This window comes from Ambystoma mexicanum, chromosome 4p, assembly GCF_040938575.1.
Source record: "Ambystoma mexicanum isolate Mex_15411 chromosome 4p, UKY_AmexF1_1, whole genome shotgun sequence".
NCBI lineage: Eukaryota > Metazoa > Chordata > Amphibia > Caudata > Ambystomatidae > Ambystoma > Ambystoma mexicanum.
In genome coordinates this window covers 1,279,329,486-1,279,352,090 of record NC_090927.1, presented here as the reverse complement: position 1 = coordinate 1,279,352,090, position 22,605 = coordinate 1,279,329,486, and the positions used below count along the sequence as shown (strand labels likewise).

General features: G+C 45.3%; 1 protein-coding gene across 3 annotated transcripts in view; it reads left to right on the top strand.

Annotated features, from left to right (window-relative positions):
- The window catches only part of LOC138453802 (zinc finger protein 777-like), a 499,705-nt gene that overhangs the window by 105,468 nt on the left and 371,632 nt on the right, over nt 1–22,605 (top strand). For all 3 annotated transcript variants that reach the window (XM_069606974.1, XM_069606973.1, XM_069606972.1), the window contains exon 2: nt 5,602–5,728. In XM_069606974.1, the coding sequence (XP_069463075.1) occupies nt 5,602–5,728 (127 nt within the window). The remainder of the gene's footprint in view (nt 1–5,601; nt 5,729–22,605) is intronic.

Genomic DNA, 22,605 nt, shown 5'->3' with positions numbered 1-22,605 from the left:
CATTCCCTCCATTCCACATTTGCTGCCAAACCTAAGGGTCAATTCTACACCCTCGTTCTAGCAGGCTCTGTCCATCTCATTGCTCAAAAGATTCCAGCCATTATTGCCCACTGAAGGCCTTTTGGAAGTTGGTTCAGTGTTCCCGCAGGAACCTTGGGCTCCAGATAGCGGGGAATTTTTTTTTTTTTACGCTTTCCGCTTTTTCAGGCATTTGTCATTACACATGGATCATTTTTTGATCATCTCTGGCTTTTTGAATGAATTGTCTTTATTACATTCCTATAGGTCAGTGAAGGTTAATAAACCGGTCATTTTGGCGCAGCATAACAAGGTAAATTGATTGATGATGGATCAACAACATTGATCTGTACATTGGTGTGAGGCAGTCACATTAAATGGCCCCATAGGCTTGGCTATTCTATCCTATTTGATGGGAATCTGATCCACTCACTTTTCAGAGATGGACTTCAGAATCACTTGTTGTCATTGCAGGATTTTTCTACCAAATTAGTGATCCTTTTGTGTTTTATTTACTTTTGGCGTCCAGAACATTGGACTTGGGTGGTTGTTCCTATTCCTGCTCAACTGTTTGTTTTTACTATTTCTCAAAAGAATAAGACCTATTGCATGTTTTGTTGAATATTCAGCTTTCCTGGATTTTCTTCAATGCCTTAAAACATATGAGGATCACATCAGAGAATAGAGGGGTTTTTCCTTACATTTCTTTTAGGAAACCTCATAAAACAGTCTCTTCTCACATGTTAACTAGATGATTTGTTGAGTGATGGCACAGATGAGAGTTGATACCTCTATCTTTGGCTCCCATTCTGTGAGGTGTGCCATGGTTTTTATAACCTTCTGGTCTGGGATACATATGGAAGATATCCTCAGGTCCGTAGACGGGTTTGATTATGTGTAGCATTCATATTCACGTGTCTTGTAAGAATTTGGAGTGTTCAGGTATGGAGTTCTGGATCTTGAGCATAAGCAAAGAAGATTTCTGTTAGCCAGTGGGGTATAATGATTTGACCTAATAAAGCGTCATTTACAATGTATGTTTGGACATCATTTCACTGGCAATGAGTTTAAGGGCACCACCAGCAACCCCACCAAGTAGTTGGCAGTGACGCTCACACTGCATCGGACCTCAGTTTTGGCAAGTATAGTTTCCCAACCAGACCGTGCATGAGCTCAAAAGAGATTTAATTGGTGGCTGAAGAAGTAGCAGCGGCAAATAGAGAAACAGTGTGATTTCGGAACAAGTAACAGATCAAAGGAATATTTCAGTGTTTGTTAGTGCTGCCATTCATAACCACCCATGAAGTTGATGACTATTCCCACCATACAGTGGTAAAATGTAGGGTGGAACATAATAGGTCCAATAAGAAGTCAAGGGATTGCGACATATTGCATTGTATTGGTGGATATTTTATGCACGTGGGTGGAAATAGCTTAGGTTCAGAACATAATGTACCAAAGATATTATTACATTTTTGGACACCATTTTTAAGAGGGAAGGGTATCCGTCTTTAAAATGACGGATAATAGAGAGGAGATTGTGTCTGAAAAGATGGAACGTTTTTGTATCAAGAATGGCCTAGTGTACAGTAATAGTCTGTATATCATCCAGACGTATGGTGCAGTGGAAAGGATCAATTGTGTCATCAAGAACAGCATACGTGGAGCAATATCAGAAGTGGCGGCTGGAAAAAGGCTGTTGAAGACACGTTGTGGCACATAGGTTTACACCTCATTTAACTACTGGTGTTCACCCTTTGAAATGCTAAGGGGAAGTAAACCCAATTCCAGAATATGTCCCCCTTGGTTTTGTAAAGTTAGTATGAGTAAACTAGATATGTGTGCAGTGCAAGAAAACAGGGAGGCAGGAATGTAACAAAGTAATGTTTGATGCATGCAAAGCGACAATAGAGAATAGATTTGAGGAAGGTGAGTGGGTGCGTATTAAGCTTCCATCTGGCAAAAACTAGGCAGGCTGGAACTGGTCTAAACTGGTTAGAGTTACAAAACATTTATTTAGAGCAGTTAAGATGTCTGATGGTAGGGTGTGGAATGGGAAAAAGGGTAGTATAAGCTCCTGTGTAAAGGGAGATTGCAGTGAGAATGTGATTAGGCTGCATGAGGCGGGTAGGAGTAATGGGTTGGCGAAGGACAGACCCAGATGGGAATGCCAAAGTAAGTTTTGAGAGGAAATGCCTCTGCTTACTGATAGATACATTGATTGGAATCATCTGGGTGACTGATAGGATTATCACATGATTGTGTCCTACGTTTGTTCAAGAAACCGATCATTGATTATATTTGGTGTTGAGGGGATGCTCATCCTCTCTACCTTTGGGACCTTATACAGGAAGTATGTGGGATGTCCCTTTAAAAGATATATTGAATTACTTGTGCTGCTATCTCTATATATATATAAAAGGGACATGTGTGGATATGTGTGCTTGTGTCTGTTTGCAATTTTCAGCATACTTTCCAGCATACTACAAACCTCAAATTTGGTATGTGTGTACATGGTGTAGAAAATGTAAAAAGTAGAACATATACATTTGTCAGATTTTATTTTTAATGCACATTTTATTGCCATTTTCTGTCAAAACAGCACAACCCCAGCTTCCCTCTCCCTTCCCTCCCACTTCCAGACCTTCACTACTCCCCCAAACAGGACCCAACAAATCCATTCCATTGCAGCTACCATCAAAAATGTCCCCCTCAGTTCCACATCCGACTCCCCCGACGTATTCAACCTCTCTCTTTCTTAGAGGCCGCGCCATTCAACATGGTGAAGTCCCTCTCCTATTTCCAGGCCCCCCCCACTACCCCTCTCCCCGTGTCGCGCCCTGTCCCCTGTTGGTTTTGGGCCCACAGACTGTCCAGCAAAAGCCCCCCTTTGGACGATCGTACATGGTGAAATCAAGCCCAACATTTTCTGAGAACTCCAGGTAGCTCTTATGTCCTCTCTGAGAAAATCCAGAATTGTGTCCCAATCCATCAGAAATTTTTGATGATCCCCCTGAATTGAGTAAGTTACCCACTCTAGAGCAACAAAGTTCCAGACCTTTCCCACCCAATCATGCTCTGATGGGGCACACTTCTGCTTCCGTTTGGGCACCACCAACAGCAACGCTGTCACCATCAGGATTACATAAGCCTTTCTTTGCGCCTTTGAGGGCAGGCACTCCAGAACGTCACTTATCCCCAACATGGCCTCTCCCACCCTATCCGAAACCTGGATGCCGAAAATCTCATGCAATGCTGTACAGACCGTACCCCAGAAAGGCTGTATTTTCGAGCATTGCCACCAAATGTGTTTCCAGGAGCGCAACCTCTCCAGCACAGTGCTGACGTGTGAGGGTAGTAGTACCTGTGTAGTTTTTCTGGTGTGAGGTGCCATTGGATCATTACTTTAATCCACATTTCTTGCACTTCGATGGCCTGTGTAAGTCTGTGTATATCAGCCCACAACTGCACCCACTGCCCCTCCTCAAATTAATGCCCCAATGCTGTCTCCCACTAGGACATGTAGGGCCATTTCGGTCTGAACTCCCTCAGATGTGATTTTATACAATGCTCCCACCAGGTGGCTGCTGCCTGAATCTGTCGTGATATATCTTTCAAAGGGTGTGAGGTCTCTACTTGTCCCAAGTCTGATTGAAGGGTTCGAGAGCCAGTGTCTTTGCTGCGAGTATCGATATCTCTCACCTTCCCCTAACCCAAAATCCTGCATGCGCTTGTCAAACGCTTTAACTTCGCTCTTTACAAACATATCCCGTAGCTTGCAGCACTTTGTCATTTCCCGCCTGGCATACATTCCCTTTTCCTGCCCCGGTGTAATTTGAGGATTCCTAAACAAGGGTGTTAATGGGGAGGAGAGGGAGGTCAGGGCCACCTGCTGAATCAAAGCAACCCATGAATCTCCCACCAGAGCCGTTATGCGGCTTAAGTACATGTTCTCGGGCCTATTCTCCCTAGGCAGCCACAGTACTTCCTCCAGTTGCTTACCCACCACTGCCCTGTTCAGGAGGCACCATATTGTTTTCCTGGCTACCCAAAAACCATTCCCTAACCAGTTCAATTTGAGCCACTAAGTAGTAAAGCTGGAAGTTTGGAACCCTCATTACCCCCTTGCATTTGGGAGCCATAAGTAATTTCATGATCAACCTGGGCTTTTTGTGGTTCCACCGGAATGCCCCTACATGTATTTGAAGGCTCCTGAATAAGTCCTGGGGAACCGCCACTGACAGGGCCATAAAGTAATGCAGGATCCTGGGCAGGATCACCATTTCAGCACATTGATCCTCCCGAGCCATGATATGGAAAGAGGTCCCCATTTGAACAACAGCTTCTGGTCTCTGCGGGCTCATCGGCGCTAGAGGGTGCTGGATTCTACCTGCCTGCCGGTGCCCCAGGGCCCGCAACCCACCACGCTCCCACACCACGTGGCGCAGAGGCCCCGGACTGCTCCTCCCCTGTAGCGCCTCTCGCCGGGTCCGCCTTCACACCAGCTCACCCGCTCCAGTCCTTGCCCCTTAAGTTTTAGTTTCCCCGCCTGGGGAAGGATCCTTACAGTGAATGCTTTATTGTTGGAGCCGTGGGGATGAGAGCACAGCCTTTACGCTGCTCTCCTCCTGGTGGCCATCTTGGTAGAACCCAGCAGCCATCTTGCAAGTCCATTTTGGTTTTTTAAGCGTTTTTGTTTTTTTTAAGCGGACTGCAATGCTTGAATATGTGTGTGTTTGTTTGAAATGTTCAGCCTGCTTCCCAACATGCTACAAACCTGAAATGTGGCATGTGGGTAGGTTCCATAGTGTAGACAATGTAAAAAGTATAAAATATAAATATACCTTTATCAAATCTTTTTTCTACATAGGAATTACTGTGCAAAGCACGGGTACAACTGCTAGTATGTAATAAAGAAAAGACTGAAATGCATAATACCTGTCTTTGTACACTTAAAAAGGCTCAACATTTAATTGTACAACAAGCAAAAACGTAATTTATTTAGGATGTTGACCAGTCTAAGTGAATAACAGTGTCAAAGCTGCCTGCTGACTGTGTATGTGATACAATTTGTTTAAACAAATACTGTATTAAAGATGATCCGACAGTTTGAAATGTTGTACTTTCTAATTCTTTATTTATTTTTACATTTATAAAGCGCACTAAGCCCAAGGGCATCAAGGCGCTGTTACAAAACCAGTTAAAAGTGATGGAAGTTTATTAGAAAGTATTGGTGTATAGGTATGTCTTTGCCCAAATTATACAAACATGATTGTAATTGTAATGTTATAACAACATTGATAATTACATTAGTCCTGCCATAATTGTAATTATAAAGTCTGATTCTAAGTAGTTTTCGTGTCTACTACTAGAGCTGCACTCACTGGTCAGCTCTCTGTTGAGAATGTAACTGTTCAATATGCCACTGCTCAACTAATTGGCATGCTGGAGGGAAAGATTGAAGGTAAAAAGTAACAAAAAGGAGTTGATGTATTGCCTTAATTCCTGGTTATATCAACAAACTGTTTGCAAGTATGTCAATGTCGTATAAACAGATTTATTGTTCAAATCCTTCTGTCTTAGGTACCAGTTTCATCGTATGACTGTTCTGCTTGTTTCTCTAAAGAAGAGTGGGCACTTTTACACGAATGGCAGAAGGAACTTTACAAGAATGTGATGAATGAAATTCACAGCGCCTTGATTTCTCTCGGTAATGAGACATTTTCTGTATTTTTCCCACAGATTTTAAAATTTGGTTTTTGCTTCAGATTACTGTACTCAGATTTACAAATTCAAACATGTCAGCAATATCATGCTTTTGTGTCCATAACAAGACAAACACATATATACCTTTTCTTCTGGTTTTAACATAATCCGCCCTCCTGTTCAATCTCTACTTGATCACCCTCCCACCAATAATTTGTTCACACAGCATCCTGTGCTACAACTACGCTGACGACACTCAACTAATTCTAAAACTCCTGAACTCAAAACCCAACTCCCGACCTGACCTGGCATTCTGCCTCCTTGACATTGAACTCTGGATGTCCCAAAGCCACCTCTTGTTAAACCCCTCCAAAACGGAAATCATGATATGTGGCAACTCAGAACTTCTTCCGCACCCGCTCCCCTGGCCATCCACCATGAGCAACTCACCGACCCCCTCCAACTCAGTGAAGAATCTTGGATGCACCCTTGACTCTGACCTAACACTCTCGCGCCAAGTCAACAACGTCTCAAAGTTCTGCCACTAGCACCTTAAAACCCTTAGGCGCATCTTTCCATATGTCTCCTTTCCCAACAAACTTGCCGCGGTCCAATCAACCGTTATATCAAGACTGGACTACTCAAACCCCCTATACCTCGGAATCCACGCGTACCAACTGAATAAACTCCAAAGGGCACAAAACGCAGCAGCCAAATTACTACTTGCGCTCGGCCCAAGAGACCACATCTCCCCGGCCCTTAAGATGCTACACTGGCTTCCAGTAGCCCGAAGGGTGACCTTCAAAACCTTATGCATCTCACATCGAGCACTGCATAAAACTGGACCTCAATATCTTCAAGACAAGCTAAAACCCTATCACCCCCCACATACCCTAAGATTAAGCTCAGCCGGCCTCCTAGTCATACCGAAGACAAACGCAGTCAGGTTAGGCGTATCATCATTCTCCGCCTTGGCCCCCACGCTATGGAACTCACTCGCACCCCACATCCGCCTAACTGAGGACTTAACGTCTTTCCGCAAGCTGCTGAAAACCTGGCTCTTCCCCTAAAACCAACCCGTCCCAAACTAACCCAAACAGACTAGCAGCAACTCAATGACACCAATCCAACAAACTACCTGATGCAAGAAATTGACAGCTAATAACCCCTAATATAAACTAGAAGGACAAACTGAATTAAACGAACAAACTAGATCAAAGCAATAAAAATGGTTAATGAGAAGTAAATCATACAGAAACAGTAACGAGATTTAACCTCCTGAAATGGACAGAATGCATGAGGAATGAACGAAATGAATGGCGTGGATGAAATAGTTAGAATGAATGAAGCAGGTGTGGAAATCGAATGAATATCTAGATCGGATGAGTCTATAGAATGAATGAACATGTCGAGCGGATGAGTGTGAAGAGCGGCTGGGTGTATAGAGCGGACGAGCGTGTAGCGCGAATGAGTGCGTAAATACAGAGAAGCGAGTACAACGCAGGACTGCGTAAACCAGATGAATGTGCAGAACGGATGAGCGTAAACCGGATGAGTGTGTAGAACAGACTAGTATGTGGAGCGGATGAGTATGTAGAGCGCATGAGTGTGGCTAGCGGATGAATACGGAAGTGCAGTGAATGTGTAGATCGCCGGAGCAGATGAATGTACAGACCTGGCAAATGTATAGAACGGAAAAGTGCATAGAGCGGATGAGTGCATGGAGTATATGGAGAAGATGAATGTACAGAACAGATGAAAGTATAGAACAGATGAGCGTAGAGATGAATATATAGAGCAGGCTATTGCTGTTGATTGCGTGAATGCACGAGGGGGACGAGTGCTTAGAGGGGGACAAGTGCTTAGAGGGGGACAAGTGCGTTGAGGGGACGAGTGCGTAGAGGGGGACGAGTGCGCAGAGGGGGACGAGTGCGCAGAGGGGGTGAGTGCGCAGAGGGGGTGAATGCGCAGAAGGGGTGAGTGCATAACACAGGTGAAGTGCATAGTACGCGTGCGGGCATAAAGCAGATGAGTACCTGGAGCAAATGAGTGCCTGGAGCGAACGAGTGCCCAGAGTGAACAGACGTGTAGCGTAGAGCGGACGAGTACCTAGAACAAACGAGCGCAGATTGCATCCAGTACTGATGAGTGCGTAGAGAGGGTGAGTACGTAGAGCTGCTGAATGCGTAGAGCGTGGGGCAGACAAGAGTGCATGGTGGGGCAGACAAGAGTGCATGCGTGGGGCGGACAAGAGTGCATGCGTGGGGCAGACAAGAGTGCATGCATGGGACAGTCGGGGACCTGAGGGGCGGACTGGAATGCGCGGGGCGGAATAGAGCACGCGGGGTGGGCTGGAATGCTTGAGTGCGTGGAGCAGACCAGAGTGTACAGACCAGATTGGGATGCATGGAGTGAATAGGAGCGCACAGAATAGACTGGAGCGCATAGAATAGCATGATGTATATAGTATGGTTTGGAATGCAGAGAACATTTGAAAGAGCATATAACCCATCATATCACACCACCACGCTTACTCTCTCCTTTACATCACCACTCAACTAGAACACAGAGCTACTATGACACCATTCGGTATATCTGTTCTCATACCAACATCCGCCGCTTATTCCACATCATTCTAAGTAAACACTGCTGGTTTCACACCCCCAGCCAGGCGTTCTCCTCAGGCCTAACGCAGCCACATCCGTTCTGGATAAATCCTGCCAGAGCGAACACATTCTCCTGATCTCTCAACCACCCCTATTACCGCTAAGAAGCAGCTATTACACAAATACTGCTAAGAAGCAGCTATTACACAAATACTGCACGCATACCCAGTGCTCACATGCACCTTTTGACTCTCTCTACTCTCTCTACTGATCTGCACTTCGGTTCCCAAGGGCGGTCAACCTACCAGCGCCTTCAGTCCATACCAGTGGTATATAAGGCGCTATATAAGTGCAAAATAACAACATAACATAATGGATGTTGTCTTACAATAAGGCACTTTGATTCGGAATCTGAATGTAGTATATTACATGTGAATGATGAAGAAGATTATTTTTATTTCTACTGCTCCACTTTAAAGAGGAACCCCATGGATGTAATGTGACAGTACACAGAAATATTGCTTTACTTTAGATTTTTTGGTATTTATTAAACAATAAGCATGTTTATTAAATACAACATCTACCTAGCCCCTCTGGCCCACTTGACCTCCACCTTCTCTCCTAATTTCCATTGTTATGCTGATAACACACAGCTCTCCTTTAAGCTCCAATCCTCTACCTCCTCTCCTTCCTCTCTCATTCCTAACTGCCTGACTGCTATTCAGGCGTGGTGCTCTGCCAATGATCTCTGCCTTAATGCCTGTAAGAAAGAGACTGTTCTCATTGGGACGCCTTCTCCCTGCTTCCACACCACTCTCTGACCACCCTCCTTGGGCCCCCTCCCCTCACCCTCTTGTGAGGCAAAAAACCTTGGGGTCATCATTGACTCCGCTCTTTCTTTCCACACATCGCAGACCTTGTCAAGAAGTCCCAACTTTCAGCTCTGTCTCCCCAGGGACATTCTCCCTTTCCTCACCTTCCCTCAAAAGTGCAACGTCTCCGGAGGTTCTCTAGGCTCGACTAATGCAGCAGCCTCTTCCTCAGTTTGCCTCTTTCCTCCCTACGCCCCCTTCAACTAATCCAGAATAGGGCTGCAAGAATTAACCTTAGCCTCAATCTCAGGCACAGCATCTCCCCAGCCCTAAAATTTCTCTGCTGTCTCCTGGTGACCGCACAGATCAAATTCAAGACCCTTTGCATCATCCACAAGGCTGCCTGGGGCCTGGGACCTCTCAACATTCAGTTTTCCCTCTCTAAATACCACCCTGCTAGCGTTCTTCAGTCCTCTAGCTCCAACTCTCTGCTTGTCAGACGTTTTTCCAAGCAAAGAGTGGGAGGTAGATTCTTTTTTCTCTGCAGTTTCCTCCCTCTGGAACGGCCTCCCTGCCCCCCTCAGACTTGAGCCAGATCTTCTAAAGTTCCGGAAACTTTGGACGACTTTCCTTTTCTCCCCTTCCTACTCTCTCCCCCTCCTGTGCTAATGTCTCTCTGCCGGGACGACTGGTGCCTGGTACCTTCTGAGTCATACAGGGACCAGTCCACGCCTGACCAGTCTCCCCCAGCATCCCCTAACTGCATCTGCCCTCGGGCACCCTTCCCCGGACTAGCCCGAATCTGGTCCACCCTGTCCAATGCACGTATCTGCCCCCCCTTCCTTCCCCCTCGTAGGCCCCCCTCACCACTTGCTCGCCCCCTTGGGTCCCCCACTCCTGCACGTCACGCCCTCCCATCCCTGCCCTCTACTCCTCCCTCCCCTGCACTTACCACCTTTGTCTTTGCATTTACACAGTAGGATTGTTACAAGGCCAATATAATCGTCATTGTTGTATTTCTCCTATGTACCCCACAAGCCTCATTTCTTTGTCTTGTGGTGCCTGGATAAACTTGTGTATAGGCGCCATACAAATGCCCAATGAATACAATAAATGCAAATAAATGTAATTTCTAATAGAAATGACACACGTAGGATACAACACCGATAATGGTGCCTTCCCTGGAAAGGGTGCCTGTTCAGTACAGGATGGTTGTTTGAGTGGGAGGAAACTGTGTGAAAGGGAGATAGTATATAGAACGTCAACAGTGACTATACATAACAGCCATAAATAGAATATATATTAAGGGCTTTGTGCCTGAATACACATAGGATCACTTCTCATATTTACGTGCATGTATGACATTATGTAGAGAGGGAAGTCTGGGGTCAGCTAGGGACGGGTAGAAATGGGTTGGGAGAAGTAGGGTCTTTAACGTTTTCACTGGTGGGCTACTTTTGAAGTCTTGGGATGCAGGAGAGTATTACAGTGGAAGGGGCAAGTAGAGAGGAGGGGCCAAAACCGAAGGATACACAGTGGGCAGGGACGGGAAGGTAGAGGAGAGAAGAGGAACACAACATTCGAAAGGGAGAGTAGAGAGACACATACTGTCAGTAAAGCGATTTCGGCTGTCTTGTCAATACATTGTAATACTTTTTCTGCCCATAGTGGAGGAAACAAGTCCTCTTTCTTCAGTACATTGAACTGTATGTCAGTACACCATGTTAAACAATGTTCACTTGACTTGAATTAATTTATTATACACACTAAAGGGTTTTCTTTTTATAGACATACAAGCTGTTCGTGTTCTCAGTTGCTTTTTTGCATCACTTTATGTAGAACTTGAGCGTCAAGTGTGGTTTGACCCATGTAATGCCATGTATAATTAACTTTAAATGATTTAGGCATTTGTAACAAAAACTTGTATGGTGGTCAGGTAGCCAGTTGTTCAGTGTTGCTGCACCCTGATTGATAGAGGTGCTTCATGGGTTACTGGTGAACATTTCAACTGAATATCTACTTATGTTGTCAGCGCTTGTAGAACACCCTGGGAATTCACACAATAGCTAAACTCAATTTGGCAAGTTTCATAGAAGGAAGCACCAACATTTTTCTGTTTATCCATTAATAAACCGCTGAATGCATTTCACTCCGTACAGTGTCTACAATTCATGCGTTTTATTTTTATTTTTTATTGTGATACAGATAAACTAGTCAACCTTACACAATCATTGCTAACTCTTACAAATCATCAATCGATCAGATTACACACATTTCATACATCAGTAAAACAATTCATACATCAAAAAAACATTTCAGATCCTTAAAAACTACACTTACGTCAGCTAATGCTATCAAACAAAGAAAGTTTTATTACCATACAATAAAAAATGCTAGAAAAAATCCATCATCTCTAATGTATAAAAGTGTGATTTACTATCTGATCATTAGGCCAGCCTGATTCAAGAATTTTACAACGGCAATTGTAAGCGAAATTTCATGGCCAGACACAAGCCTATCCCAACATTCTGCAGTAAGTTAAGCAAGCAGCATCATGTACAAAGCTCCCAAATAGCACCTGCCTCGTGTCATTTAACCCAGGACACTGAATTAACAGATGCTCTCTCGATTGTATCAAATCCTTATTATTACACAGGGCACACCACAACCAAAACATGTTAAGACTAATTCATGGAATTAATGTGCGCCGAAAACGGGGGCGTGAAAATCACAGCGCACGCATGCGAAACCTGCACAAGCGCACGTTTCCTGATTCATGGAAGGCACTGCGCGTGGCTTACCTGGGACCGGCGCCGAATCTGCGCATTTCCCATACGTCATTACGACATCCCGAAGGCTGTGTGTGAGACGCCCAGTGAAGGCGCACACCGGCCAGCGCACACACCTAAAAAAGGGGCGGAACACGCGGAATGGGGAAGAACACACGAAAATGTGGGTGTTAAGGGGGAAGTACCACTGGGAAATCCTCGCAATGCCCACAGGCGCACTAACAACACATATTCATGGAATCGAACAGGGCAAACCTGCGCGCACCAAAAGATGCGCAAAGCCGTAAACACGTATACCAGGCGTAAGCTGCTGGTGTAAGCGGCCCCACGCAGCATAAAAGCGCGCAAACAAGAAACAAGCTCATACAGCTACGATGCATGTACCATTCCTCGCAGCAGTGATCGTGGGACACCACAGAAGAAGGAGGAGGAGGATAGCCAGGCCCCGCATTTTTTTTACCCAGGACGAAACTTTTTGGGATGCCTGATGACCAGGTCTATGGCAGGCATAGGTTTCCACCTCATATCATCCTAGACCTGGTCACTGAGTGGGAGGATGACCTCACATCACCCACCCTGTGCTCTCAAGCACTGACCCCCTTGGAAAAGGTGCTCAACGTACTGCATTTTTTGGCCACTGCCATAGTTGGTGGTATCTCACAGCCCACGTAGTCACGCTGCCTACACCAGGTGTTGGCAATCATGACGGCACGCCCCTCGGTCCACAGGCACATGCCCAGAACACCTGCAGAAAGGCAGACTGTTGTCCAGGACTTTTATGGGGTAGCACACTTCCCCAAAGTGCTTGGTTCCATTGATTGCACCCATGTGGCTGTACGTCCACCTATGGCCACTGAGCAAATCTATTGCAACCACAAGCACTGTCATTCCATCAACTTGCAGGTGGTATGCAATGCCAAGGGAATCATCACCTCTGACTACGCAAACTATCCAGGGTCCACCCATGATAGTTTCATACTCAGAATGTCACCCCTAAACCGGGTCCTGGAAGCTTGGAGGCATGACGACACATTGCTCATTGGTGAGTACAAATGCCTGTGCACATGCATGCATGTCACACACAGACAAATAGACAAACCCAACTAATGACAACCATTATCACCTCCCGAGGGGACAGTGCCTCTGAGCACCTATATGATGACACCAATACTGAACCCCACCACACCACCTCAGGTAAGATACAACGCAGCCCATATTGCAACCAGGGCCATAGTGGAGCGCACATTCGGCGTGCTGAAGTCACGTTTCCGCTCCCTTGACCGCTCTGGTGGACAGCTACAATATGCACCCCCAGTAGTGTGCAGGATCATTGTGGCAGCATGTGTCCTGCACAATGTTGTAACACGACGGGGCGTACCGGTGGACATGGTGGTGCCCCCACATCCCCTGAAAGGTGCCCCTAGGGGTCCCTTACGTCTATGGAAACAAGGCGAGTCACCACACACGATAGATACGCCAGACACGAGGTTGTATTCCCAAAGCTAGGGTTTATTGCAAAGCAAAAAGTCTCAGTTGGCCAACTCAGTCTCACGCCCCGCGACGTGTATCTCTAGACCTCGAGGGACGCAAGAGAGTGAATTACGTACATCAGTTACATATATACAAAATGCATATCAAACAATCAGCTATGACATGTTTAACACCCCCCTTTATTGGTTTTGTTTGAACTTGGTATGATGATGGACACTTTCGACAATTATGACACCTTCAAATATTTATTCTAGTAACAATATGCAATTTGTAAGTGCAGAGGCATCTTTCAGTTGTTGTAACGCTCACCTGATTCTCGCAGAGGCGCCGGTCTTGACTGGGCGACTACCGTATCTTCAAAGGTGATGTGTAGCACCCGGTTGGCTCTTTGGGCTGGACCTCTGTGCACTGTATGCCTGACGTGTAGAGTAAGATGTCTTAGGTAAGTGAATGCCGAGCTCTCCATCTGCCTCGGGGCAGGGTGCTGTAACCAGTTTCTTCACTGGATAGGTAGCGCAGGCCTCTTGACTTCAGGGGACTGCTGTCCGTCGTTTACTGCACGAACGGTAAGTTTCGAGTCATTCAAATGTCTTTAAAGTCTTTAGTAATGATGTCTCTTGTTTTGCAGGGTTCCGGCGATGGCGGATGACGGGCTGAAGTGAGTTGAAGATGGAGCCCGTGTGATGAATAGAAGCGCCTGGAAGCACGTAAGTAAGCGCTTGTTGCCTGCTTCACTATGCGCTCTAACTGTCTTTTTATTTTGCAGGTACGAGTTCGGAGCGGCTGCAGGGTGCCGGAATACCCACTGGATTAGATGTGGAAAGGAGTAATGGCACGTGAGTATTAAAGTTCCCCAATGTCTTTAAACGCACCTTGTTTTGTCTTTCAGATGCGGGATGCAGCGCCGAAGGCCTCCGGAGCGTGCAAAGAGTTGGTAAACTTTTGTCTTTCAGATGCCGGAATGCAGTGTGAAGACCTCCGGAGCGCACGAAGAGTAGGTAAGCCTTTGCCTTTCAGATACCGGAATGCTAACCTGTTCTTTCTTGTCTTTATAGGTGTTGCTGAAGACTGGATTCAGGATGGTAAGCCTTTGCCTTTCAGATGCCGGAATGCTAACCTGTTCTTTCTTGTCTTTATAGGTGTTGCTGAAGACTGGATTCAGGATGGTAAGCCTTTTTCCTTAGGCCCAGGACCGGATGCAGAAGACACGATGAGCGTTCTGCTGCAGAGGTTGCAGAATAACGCAAAGCAAGATTCATCCACCGGGTGTGGTTTAAATAGCCTCCTGTAGTGCTTAGGTGTCTCCTTCCACAGCCACGCCTAAGTAAGAAAAGAGTTCCTGGTAAGAAAAGAGTTCCTGCCTTCCAGAAGAGTTCCAGTGTTCTGAATCTAGGGAGTGGCTCCAGCCCCACCCAACAGGAAAAGTAGTTCCAAACAGAAGAGGATCAGAGGCTCAACTGGCAGGCAAGTAAGCAGCATGGTCTGCTGAAGGTAAGTCCACCGAAGCATTATGAGCCCGGCGCTTCCAGCGCTGGGACTGGGCATATTTATGAGCCTGGTGCCACTGGCGCCAGGACTGGGTCCAAAAGGTCCCAATTGGGACTGGTTGGCACTCGGAACCTGGGTTATGGATCTGCTTCCAAGGGAGTTGGGAAAACCCTGACCTTTTGGAAGCAGAGATCATGACAGTTGTTGAACAGAACACAGTGCTTCTGTTCTTGGAAGCGAGTTACATATGGGGGAAGAGTCGCATTCCAGACCTTGCTATCTATGAGGTGCTATTTGTGTCCTGGGAGCCAACACGTTCTAACAGGGCTCAGTAAAGGGGAGCCGTAAGAAGAGCATAATTCAAGCCTTTAGCTGCTTTATTCTAAACATATTCTACCATATAACGAGACTGGCTGGCAGCTGCGAAATGATTAAATGCCCTGCAGCTCTGCTTCAAGGCTACATTCGGGAGGGAGCCGGGCATTCTTCCTGGCACTGCCTAGGTTGTGTTTCAACAAACTCTTGTTATCCTCGCAGCCCTGCAGCCTTGTCCTTTTACGTGCAGACAACAATGTTTTACAGTCGAGCAGTGTAAGCAGAAAATGTACTGCGAAGCAATAAGAACAGAAAGCAATGAGCAATGGTTGGAAAACAAAATGGCAATTCTTGTTACATCAAAATGGCCGTTCATTGGCAAACTCGGAAAACCTATATGTCTGTCATATCGTGCATGAGACGGTTGGCCCACGGCCATCAAAATACGTTTGCCATTACATATGAGAGGTATCCATTTTTCTAGACTGACAAACCCTCCTTTGGCCGTATGCCAAACGTCTCATTCATTTATTGTATCCTCCTCTAATGACGACAAGTCTGAAGTACTTATGTCAGAATTTTGCATGCTATTGTAAGCATCATCATCTTCATTAATATCTATAGCCATCAATTCTTTTACTGTTTTCATCTCATTTGTGTCTTGGTCAGCCCGACCATGAGTTTGTTTTCTTTTTGTCATCATATGCATACATCCCTTAGTACATCCCTCAGTTACCTCAGCGCAAACTATTGGTAGGCAGTGTATGCAACAACAACACGTTATGAATATTCCAAACACTACTACTAATATCGAAATCAACTTCCATCCCCAAGAACGCAGTATTCCCCAAAACCAGCACTCTATTCCCCAGCCTCCTTCTTCAGTGGGGAGGTTGGAACTTAAGACATGCATTTTTTTTATTGCTTCAAAGATTGTAGGGGAATAGTCATCTACAAATACAAAACACGCTGATCCCAATATTTTGCAAATTCCCCCACGATCAACCAGGATCACATTGAGAGCCATTCTATTTTGCAGCGTCATTAACCATATTCCTTTTTCTTACAACGTCATGTTAAATAGCATATCTGTCGTTGTGTTTATGGTATTTTTTAGTATTCTGGACAGCTGCCTTATATTATAGGAGTTCACTATCTGGGACAAGAATGGAATGAATGATTTTGCTACGTCGGTCGCTATCAAAACACCATCGCTACTCCTTTTGACTCTAGATCTGGATAGTCTGGCCATGTCTGCTGTCTCTACGAGGAACACTCCTGGGAACAGTAGACCTAGGTAACATGTACCTCCCCAGTTTCTGGGCAACCAAGGATATGCTTTCTCTCTGCATATAAAATAAACTGGATCTCCCACATATACTGGTTCTATTTCCCATTTCAATACCACTGTATTCATGCACCCAGTAAATGTTCAGACTGAAAAGGAGCCTTTCTCTTTTAGACAAAAAGGGACAGTTCTTGGGTTATAATTCACTGGGTAAGAAGGGGGCACTGCATCCTTGTCCCCGTCTGTTCTTACACGAAACGTCATCACAGATGTTTTAACTGGTGGGGACAATCTATCTTGTCTATTTTGTCGGGTTATCTTTCGCGTACTTTTCCTCATAGGCTCTAGGGTCATTACTTGTGCTTTATGGAATATAGAACAACCCACAGGCCTCATTATTATTTCCTCAAACTCATTCATGTTGGTTCTGTCTAATTGACCCGTACTACTCTCATTCCATTTCCCATAGAACATTGCACTTAAAGATGCACTACATGCAGAACTTAATGGTAATGGCTGTACATACCAACCTATTCCCTTCCCAGCATGCTGTGGTAAATGGCACATACCCAGCAATTTGTTTTCTTCACAATTGCACGTGTCATATTCATAATTAATAACAATGTGTTGTTACCAAACCCTTCCCTGTGTCTTTCTTCCATTGGGGACAGGGTATAAGTAATCACTTGAACCGGGCTTTCAGTAGTGGATATATTAACTATTGGTAAAAACATTCCCAATGGGTATATCGATTCCACATACCATAATACTATGGCTGTCGTTATTGGTGCTACCACGCTCATAAAGCACATAATTATTGTCAGTGCCAGCATACAATTCTTTTTTCCATGCGTTTTTCTTAAGCTTACATCTCCACAATTGACTCATTCTCAGCAGTGGTGCAGGAGGAGGCTGGAACCGGTCCCGACATGTTTCTCATCGTCCTTCTTCTCCCTTATTACAGTTTGTCGTGGATATCTCTCTTCGTTGCACTTGCTCTGATGTCAATAAGTTCAACGGAAATTGTCACAGTACAGTTCTGCCAGTCCTTTATAGCCTGGATTTGCTTATTTATTTTTAGGCAAGATCACTTGTCCTTTCTCATACTGCTCAGAGGACTTTTGATCAATTATCTTATTGCCTTAGTACCATGTGCGCCCAGCTTGTCCACTCTGGTTCAGGACACATGTACTTTTTATGATCGCACCGAAGAGCCGCGAGTCTTGAATTGTCCAACTTGCACAATTCTCACGCTTCTCTCCTCTACACCTCTAGTTCCTTCTCCGTCCATGAGCAGAACCAGAGGTTGACATAAACACCAAAGAACTGTGGATCACTTTGTCTTTCGAGGCCGCAAATTGTATCGCCTTACTCCTGGTATTGTGTGATCAGTGAACAGTGCCGGTGCACTTCCAGATTCAGGCTCAAAGTCAGCCTGTGCCGCTACTGCAGGTGCTGGTGTGCGCCGCGCCAGTGATGCAGATTGGGTCTTTGGCGTGCTGGCAAGTGCTGGTGGGCGCCAAAGGGGTACACGTTTAGTTTCTGATGGTATTTGCAAGGCAGATTTAGTGTCGGCCAACAGTGATGTTGATTCTGCTGGGCAACGTTGGGGCACTCTTTGCCCTTTCCCTTTTTTTGGCAATCGTCTCAGGCTTTGTTTCGAGTTTTACTTCTCGCTTGGGCAGATTTGGTGGCGGCTTACTGGCAACAGTTTCTTACGTTACTGGGACCGCTGTCTCTTTCCGGTCGTCTGGGTCAGGCAAGTCTTTCAGTGAAGTTGGAATCTTTTTGGCATGGGTGGCATGGATCCACGACTTCCGTCCATCCACCCGTATCCCCGTCTGCGTTGCCAAGAGTACTTGATAGGGGCCACGCCACCTGGGTGCTAACAATGACTTTCTTTCAAAAATTTTAAGCAGCGCCCAGTCTCCTGGCTGCAGCCCGTGCCCCGGACCGGTGTATCTTACTGGTAATGCCTCCTGCACCTGCTGATGAATCAAACGCAATTTCTGCATTAAAAGGCCACAATAAGTACTAAGCACTGGATGTTCTACCTCTCTAAGTCGTTTTGGCTGAGGTGCGCACCAAACATTTGCCGGCCTCCCCATTACGATTTCGTACGGGGAGAGCCCAGTTTTAGCCTGTACAGACGTACGCATGCATAATAGCGCTATTGGTAATGCATCCACCCAACTCAACTTACTTCCTGCACATATTTTGCTGATATTTTACTTGACAATCCCATTGTTCCTCTCCACAAGACCGGCCGAACTCGGATGCCTTGAACTATGGAATCTCTTATCAATCTGAAGACCCGTACATATCTGTAAGACCACTTCACCCACAAAATGCGGGCCATTATCTGACCATAAGACATGGGGCAAGCCAAAACGGGAAAAATATTCTTTAAGCATTACTTTTGCCGTGCTCATTGCTGTGCAGTCTTTTAAGGGATATTCCTTCACCCACTTACTGAATGCACAGATCATCACTAAGACATATTTCAAATTTTGGCATCTCTCCATCTCTATGAAATCAAAATGGATCACCTCAAAAGGCATAGAGTGCGGGCCAAAACTGCCTATTGGAGTCACTGTTCCCTTTCCTACATTGTGTTGTAAACACGTGATACAGTTCTGCACCAACCTCTCTGCATTCTTCTTTATGTTTACATTCTGCCATACTGTAGATAGGTGCTGTATTATCTTTTTCGCACAGATGTGAGTAGGGCTGTGGGTCATTGTGACCATTGCAGTCACATATGAATTTGACAACATCAAGTTTCTAGTTCCCTTGTCCACCCAACAACATTCCAGATCTAACTCACCAGAGCCCTCTGCCCACCCTTGTATTGCATCGGCCGTAGCTTCGACCTGCATTTCTTTGACAGTGGGAACTCCATTTTCTATCATACAGGGTACTTCCTCAGTCTGAACCGTCATCATTTTGGTATTTAAATCAGTGGCAGTTTGTTTCGCAATTCTGTCTCCTACTTTGCATGTTACCTTTTTGTGTGCCTCGCATTTCACTATTGCTAGGCGCTTTGGAAGCGTGAGTGCAGACAGCAAGTGTACAATCAAAGGGCCATGTTGAATTCTGGCACCATGTGATGTCAAAAACCCTCTCTCAGCCCAGAGTCGACCAAAGTTATGAACCACCCCAAAAGCATACTGACTATCAGTATATATATATTCACATTAAAATTTTCAGATATCTCGCAGGCTATGGTCAATGCTATTATCTCTGCGGCTTGTGCCGAGTTGTAGGGGATTCTTTTGCTTTCTACAACGCTCTCTAGGGTAGTGATAGCATACGCGGCAGTTGTCGTGCCGTCAGGTATTTTAAAACATGAGCCGTCACAAAATAACTCTCCATCTGGCTCTTTCTGTGGGGTATCACTTAAATCAACTCTCCCCTTGGTTTCTTTCTCAGTGACCATTAAGCATCATGGGGGGGGGGTGATTCATTCTCCCCAATTTCTTTTATGGGTAGTGGCATTAATTCTGCAGGATTCAAAGCGCTACACCTCATAATTTGGATATGGGGCGCGAACAAGATAATCTCATATCTAGTCAATCTAGCAGAGGTGAGGTGTTGCGTCTGTGTTCTATTTAATAGAACGTCTATGGCATGTGGCACCATTAGAATTAAAGTATGCCCCAATACCATCCCTTCCGTTTGTTTCACTGACGCAGCAGCCGCCACGACAGATCGCAAACATTGTGGTAGTGCGTGCCCTACAGGGTCCAGCACAGAAGAAAAATAGCTGCATGGCCTATTTCTTCCACCTTGTTCCTGTGTCAAAACCGCCAATGCATATCCTTCACTTTCACACACAAACAGTCTAAAAACCTTCTCATAATTCGGCGTGCCCAAAACTGGAGCAGAACATAATGCAGTTTTCAATTGATCAAATGCTTTCTGACATTCCTCATTCCACTGTAAAGGCATAACCGCATCCTTTCTAGTCAAATTCACCATCGGTATCACAATTAACGCAAAATTACCAATCCATTGTCGGCAATATGAAGCCATGCCTATTATGGCTCTGACTCCTTTCTGTGTCTTTGGAATAGGCATACAAGAAATACTTTCTATGCGTTCTGGCGTTAGCCTTCTCCCTTCTTTCGAAAGTAGGTAGCCCAAATAGGCCACCTCCTTTCGATTATATTGAAATTTCTTCAAACTAGCTTTACGGCACTATGTGCCGCTAGGTGTGACAGTAGTAATACAGTGCTTTCTTTACAAATCTCCTCTGTGTCAGCAGCTAATAATAGATCGTCTATGTATTGCAAGAGTACGCAACCCACTGGTAAGTCTAGCATTCCCGACTCTCATTTCTACGTAGGGTCCTCTCTGATTCACGGGAATAGACACTGGTTCCGACCTATGTCCTGGGCTGTCCTATTGGGGAAATAACACATTGTCCGATGTGTCATCATTACTGTTACTGTAATACGTGTTTGGCTGTGTATCGAAAACGTTCCCACTCTTCCCTCTATTTCCCCATCTCTGGTTTCCATACTGTTGGTTTTGCTGTCCCTGACTCTGATATGATATGATAGGTTATTTATAACGCGCTTAATACAACTCTGGTTAGGGGCACTTTGGTTTTGGGCTTGGTTTTGATTACCTCCATTATTGTGGTGCTGCTGCATACTATTCCTATTTGGTCCATTGGCTCCTTGGTGTCCTCTATGCTGTCTCCTCTGACCAGACCCATTTCTATTCTGCAGATGCGGACATTGCGCTCGCCAGTGTCCTTCCTCCTTACAATATGCACACTGATTTGGTCACACTGTTCCCCCATGCATATTCAAATTACTCCTTCCTTGTGTGTTCCCTTTCCCTCTATTGTGTCCTAGTACTTGCTGCAGTAGCACCCGTGTTTTCATATTTACCCTATCCTTCTCCTCTTTTTCTTTATCCGCAGTCACTCTGTTCTCATAATATTGGGCCATGTGTAATACTTCGCCCAGCGTTTTTGCTTGCCATGCACACTCTGATGTCATTATTATGTTCTGGATTGGAAGTTTTAACCCCCTCACGTATTTGTCAACAAATAACCTCTTTCCTGCTTCTGAGCTCACATCCTGCCCACTGAAGTCTGTAAATACTTCTTCAAATCTGTTAAAATAATCTTTTCTCTGGGACAATTTCTTTTCATTTCTGTACTATGCGTGCTGGTAATGCCACCATTTCCGGGCCCGGGTGTTCCTCCAACCGCTTTATTCCTGTCTTCTATTCCTGTCTTCTATTATCAAGTCCGCCCATGTGGCGCCAAATGTCGTTAGGTCATCCACCTTTCTTATTTGCTTCCATATGTCTGTTGGCAGGATCACTGGGAATATTAGGTCTATGTCACCCATGGTAAGCACGGATGATTGCAGGCAGGACTCTAATTCCTTGTAAAACCCTGCAGGATTCTTTCTTATATCAGGAATCGTCTGCTTTATGTTGTTCACCTCCTGTCTGGAAAAGGGGACATGCACATATTGGGCGGTATAATGGGCTGGTGTTACCTGCGCCGCTACATTGCCCGCTGCGGGAACCTCTACTTTGGGCACAAAAGTAGGTGGGACCTTTCTCATAGGAAATGCCCCACTTACTGTCCCTCCCCCTTCTCTCATGTGTAACAATATTCCCAGATCAAGCGATAGGGCTGTTTCTCCTGTCCCTCGCTCTAGTGCTCTGTTATATACTGCCATTATTTCGGGTGGGCTGGCCTTATCGTTTTTTATATCTTTGTCTAATAAATGTTCAGCCATCGACTGCAGTGCTTTTCTTTTCATGGGCATGGGCATGGAATATTCATCAAATATCTCATGTATCTCCTTTGTGGGGATACTGGGATCCGACATCCATCTAAACGCTTCTCGTATACATACTTTTAACTTGTCGCCCCTCTGCACTGACAACATTGAATGTCGTTGTTGTATATACGGCTCTACAGTTTCCTTCCTATGTCTCCCGATATCCCTACCCCTGTACCCAGGTGTAGTAAACATTTCGGCATAATCATTATCTAATTCATCTTTAAGTTCAAAAAGTCCATATACATGTTCTCTCACTTCTTCATCCCTCTCCCTACA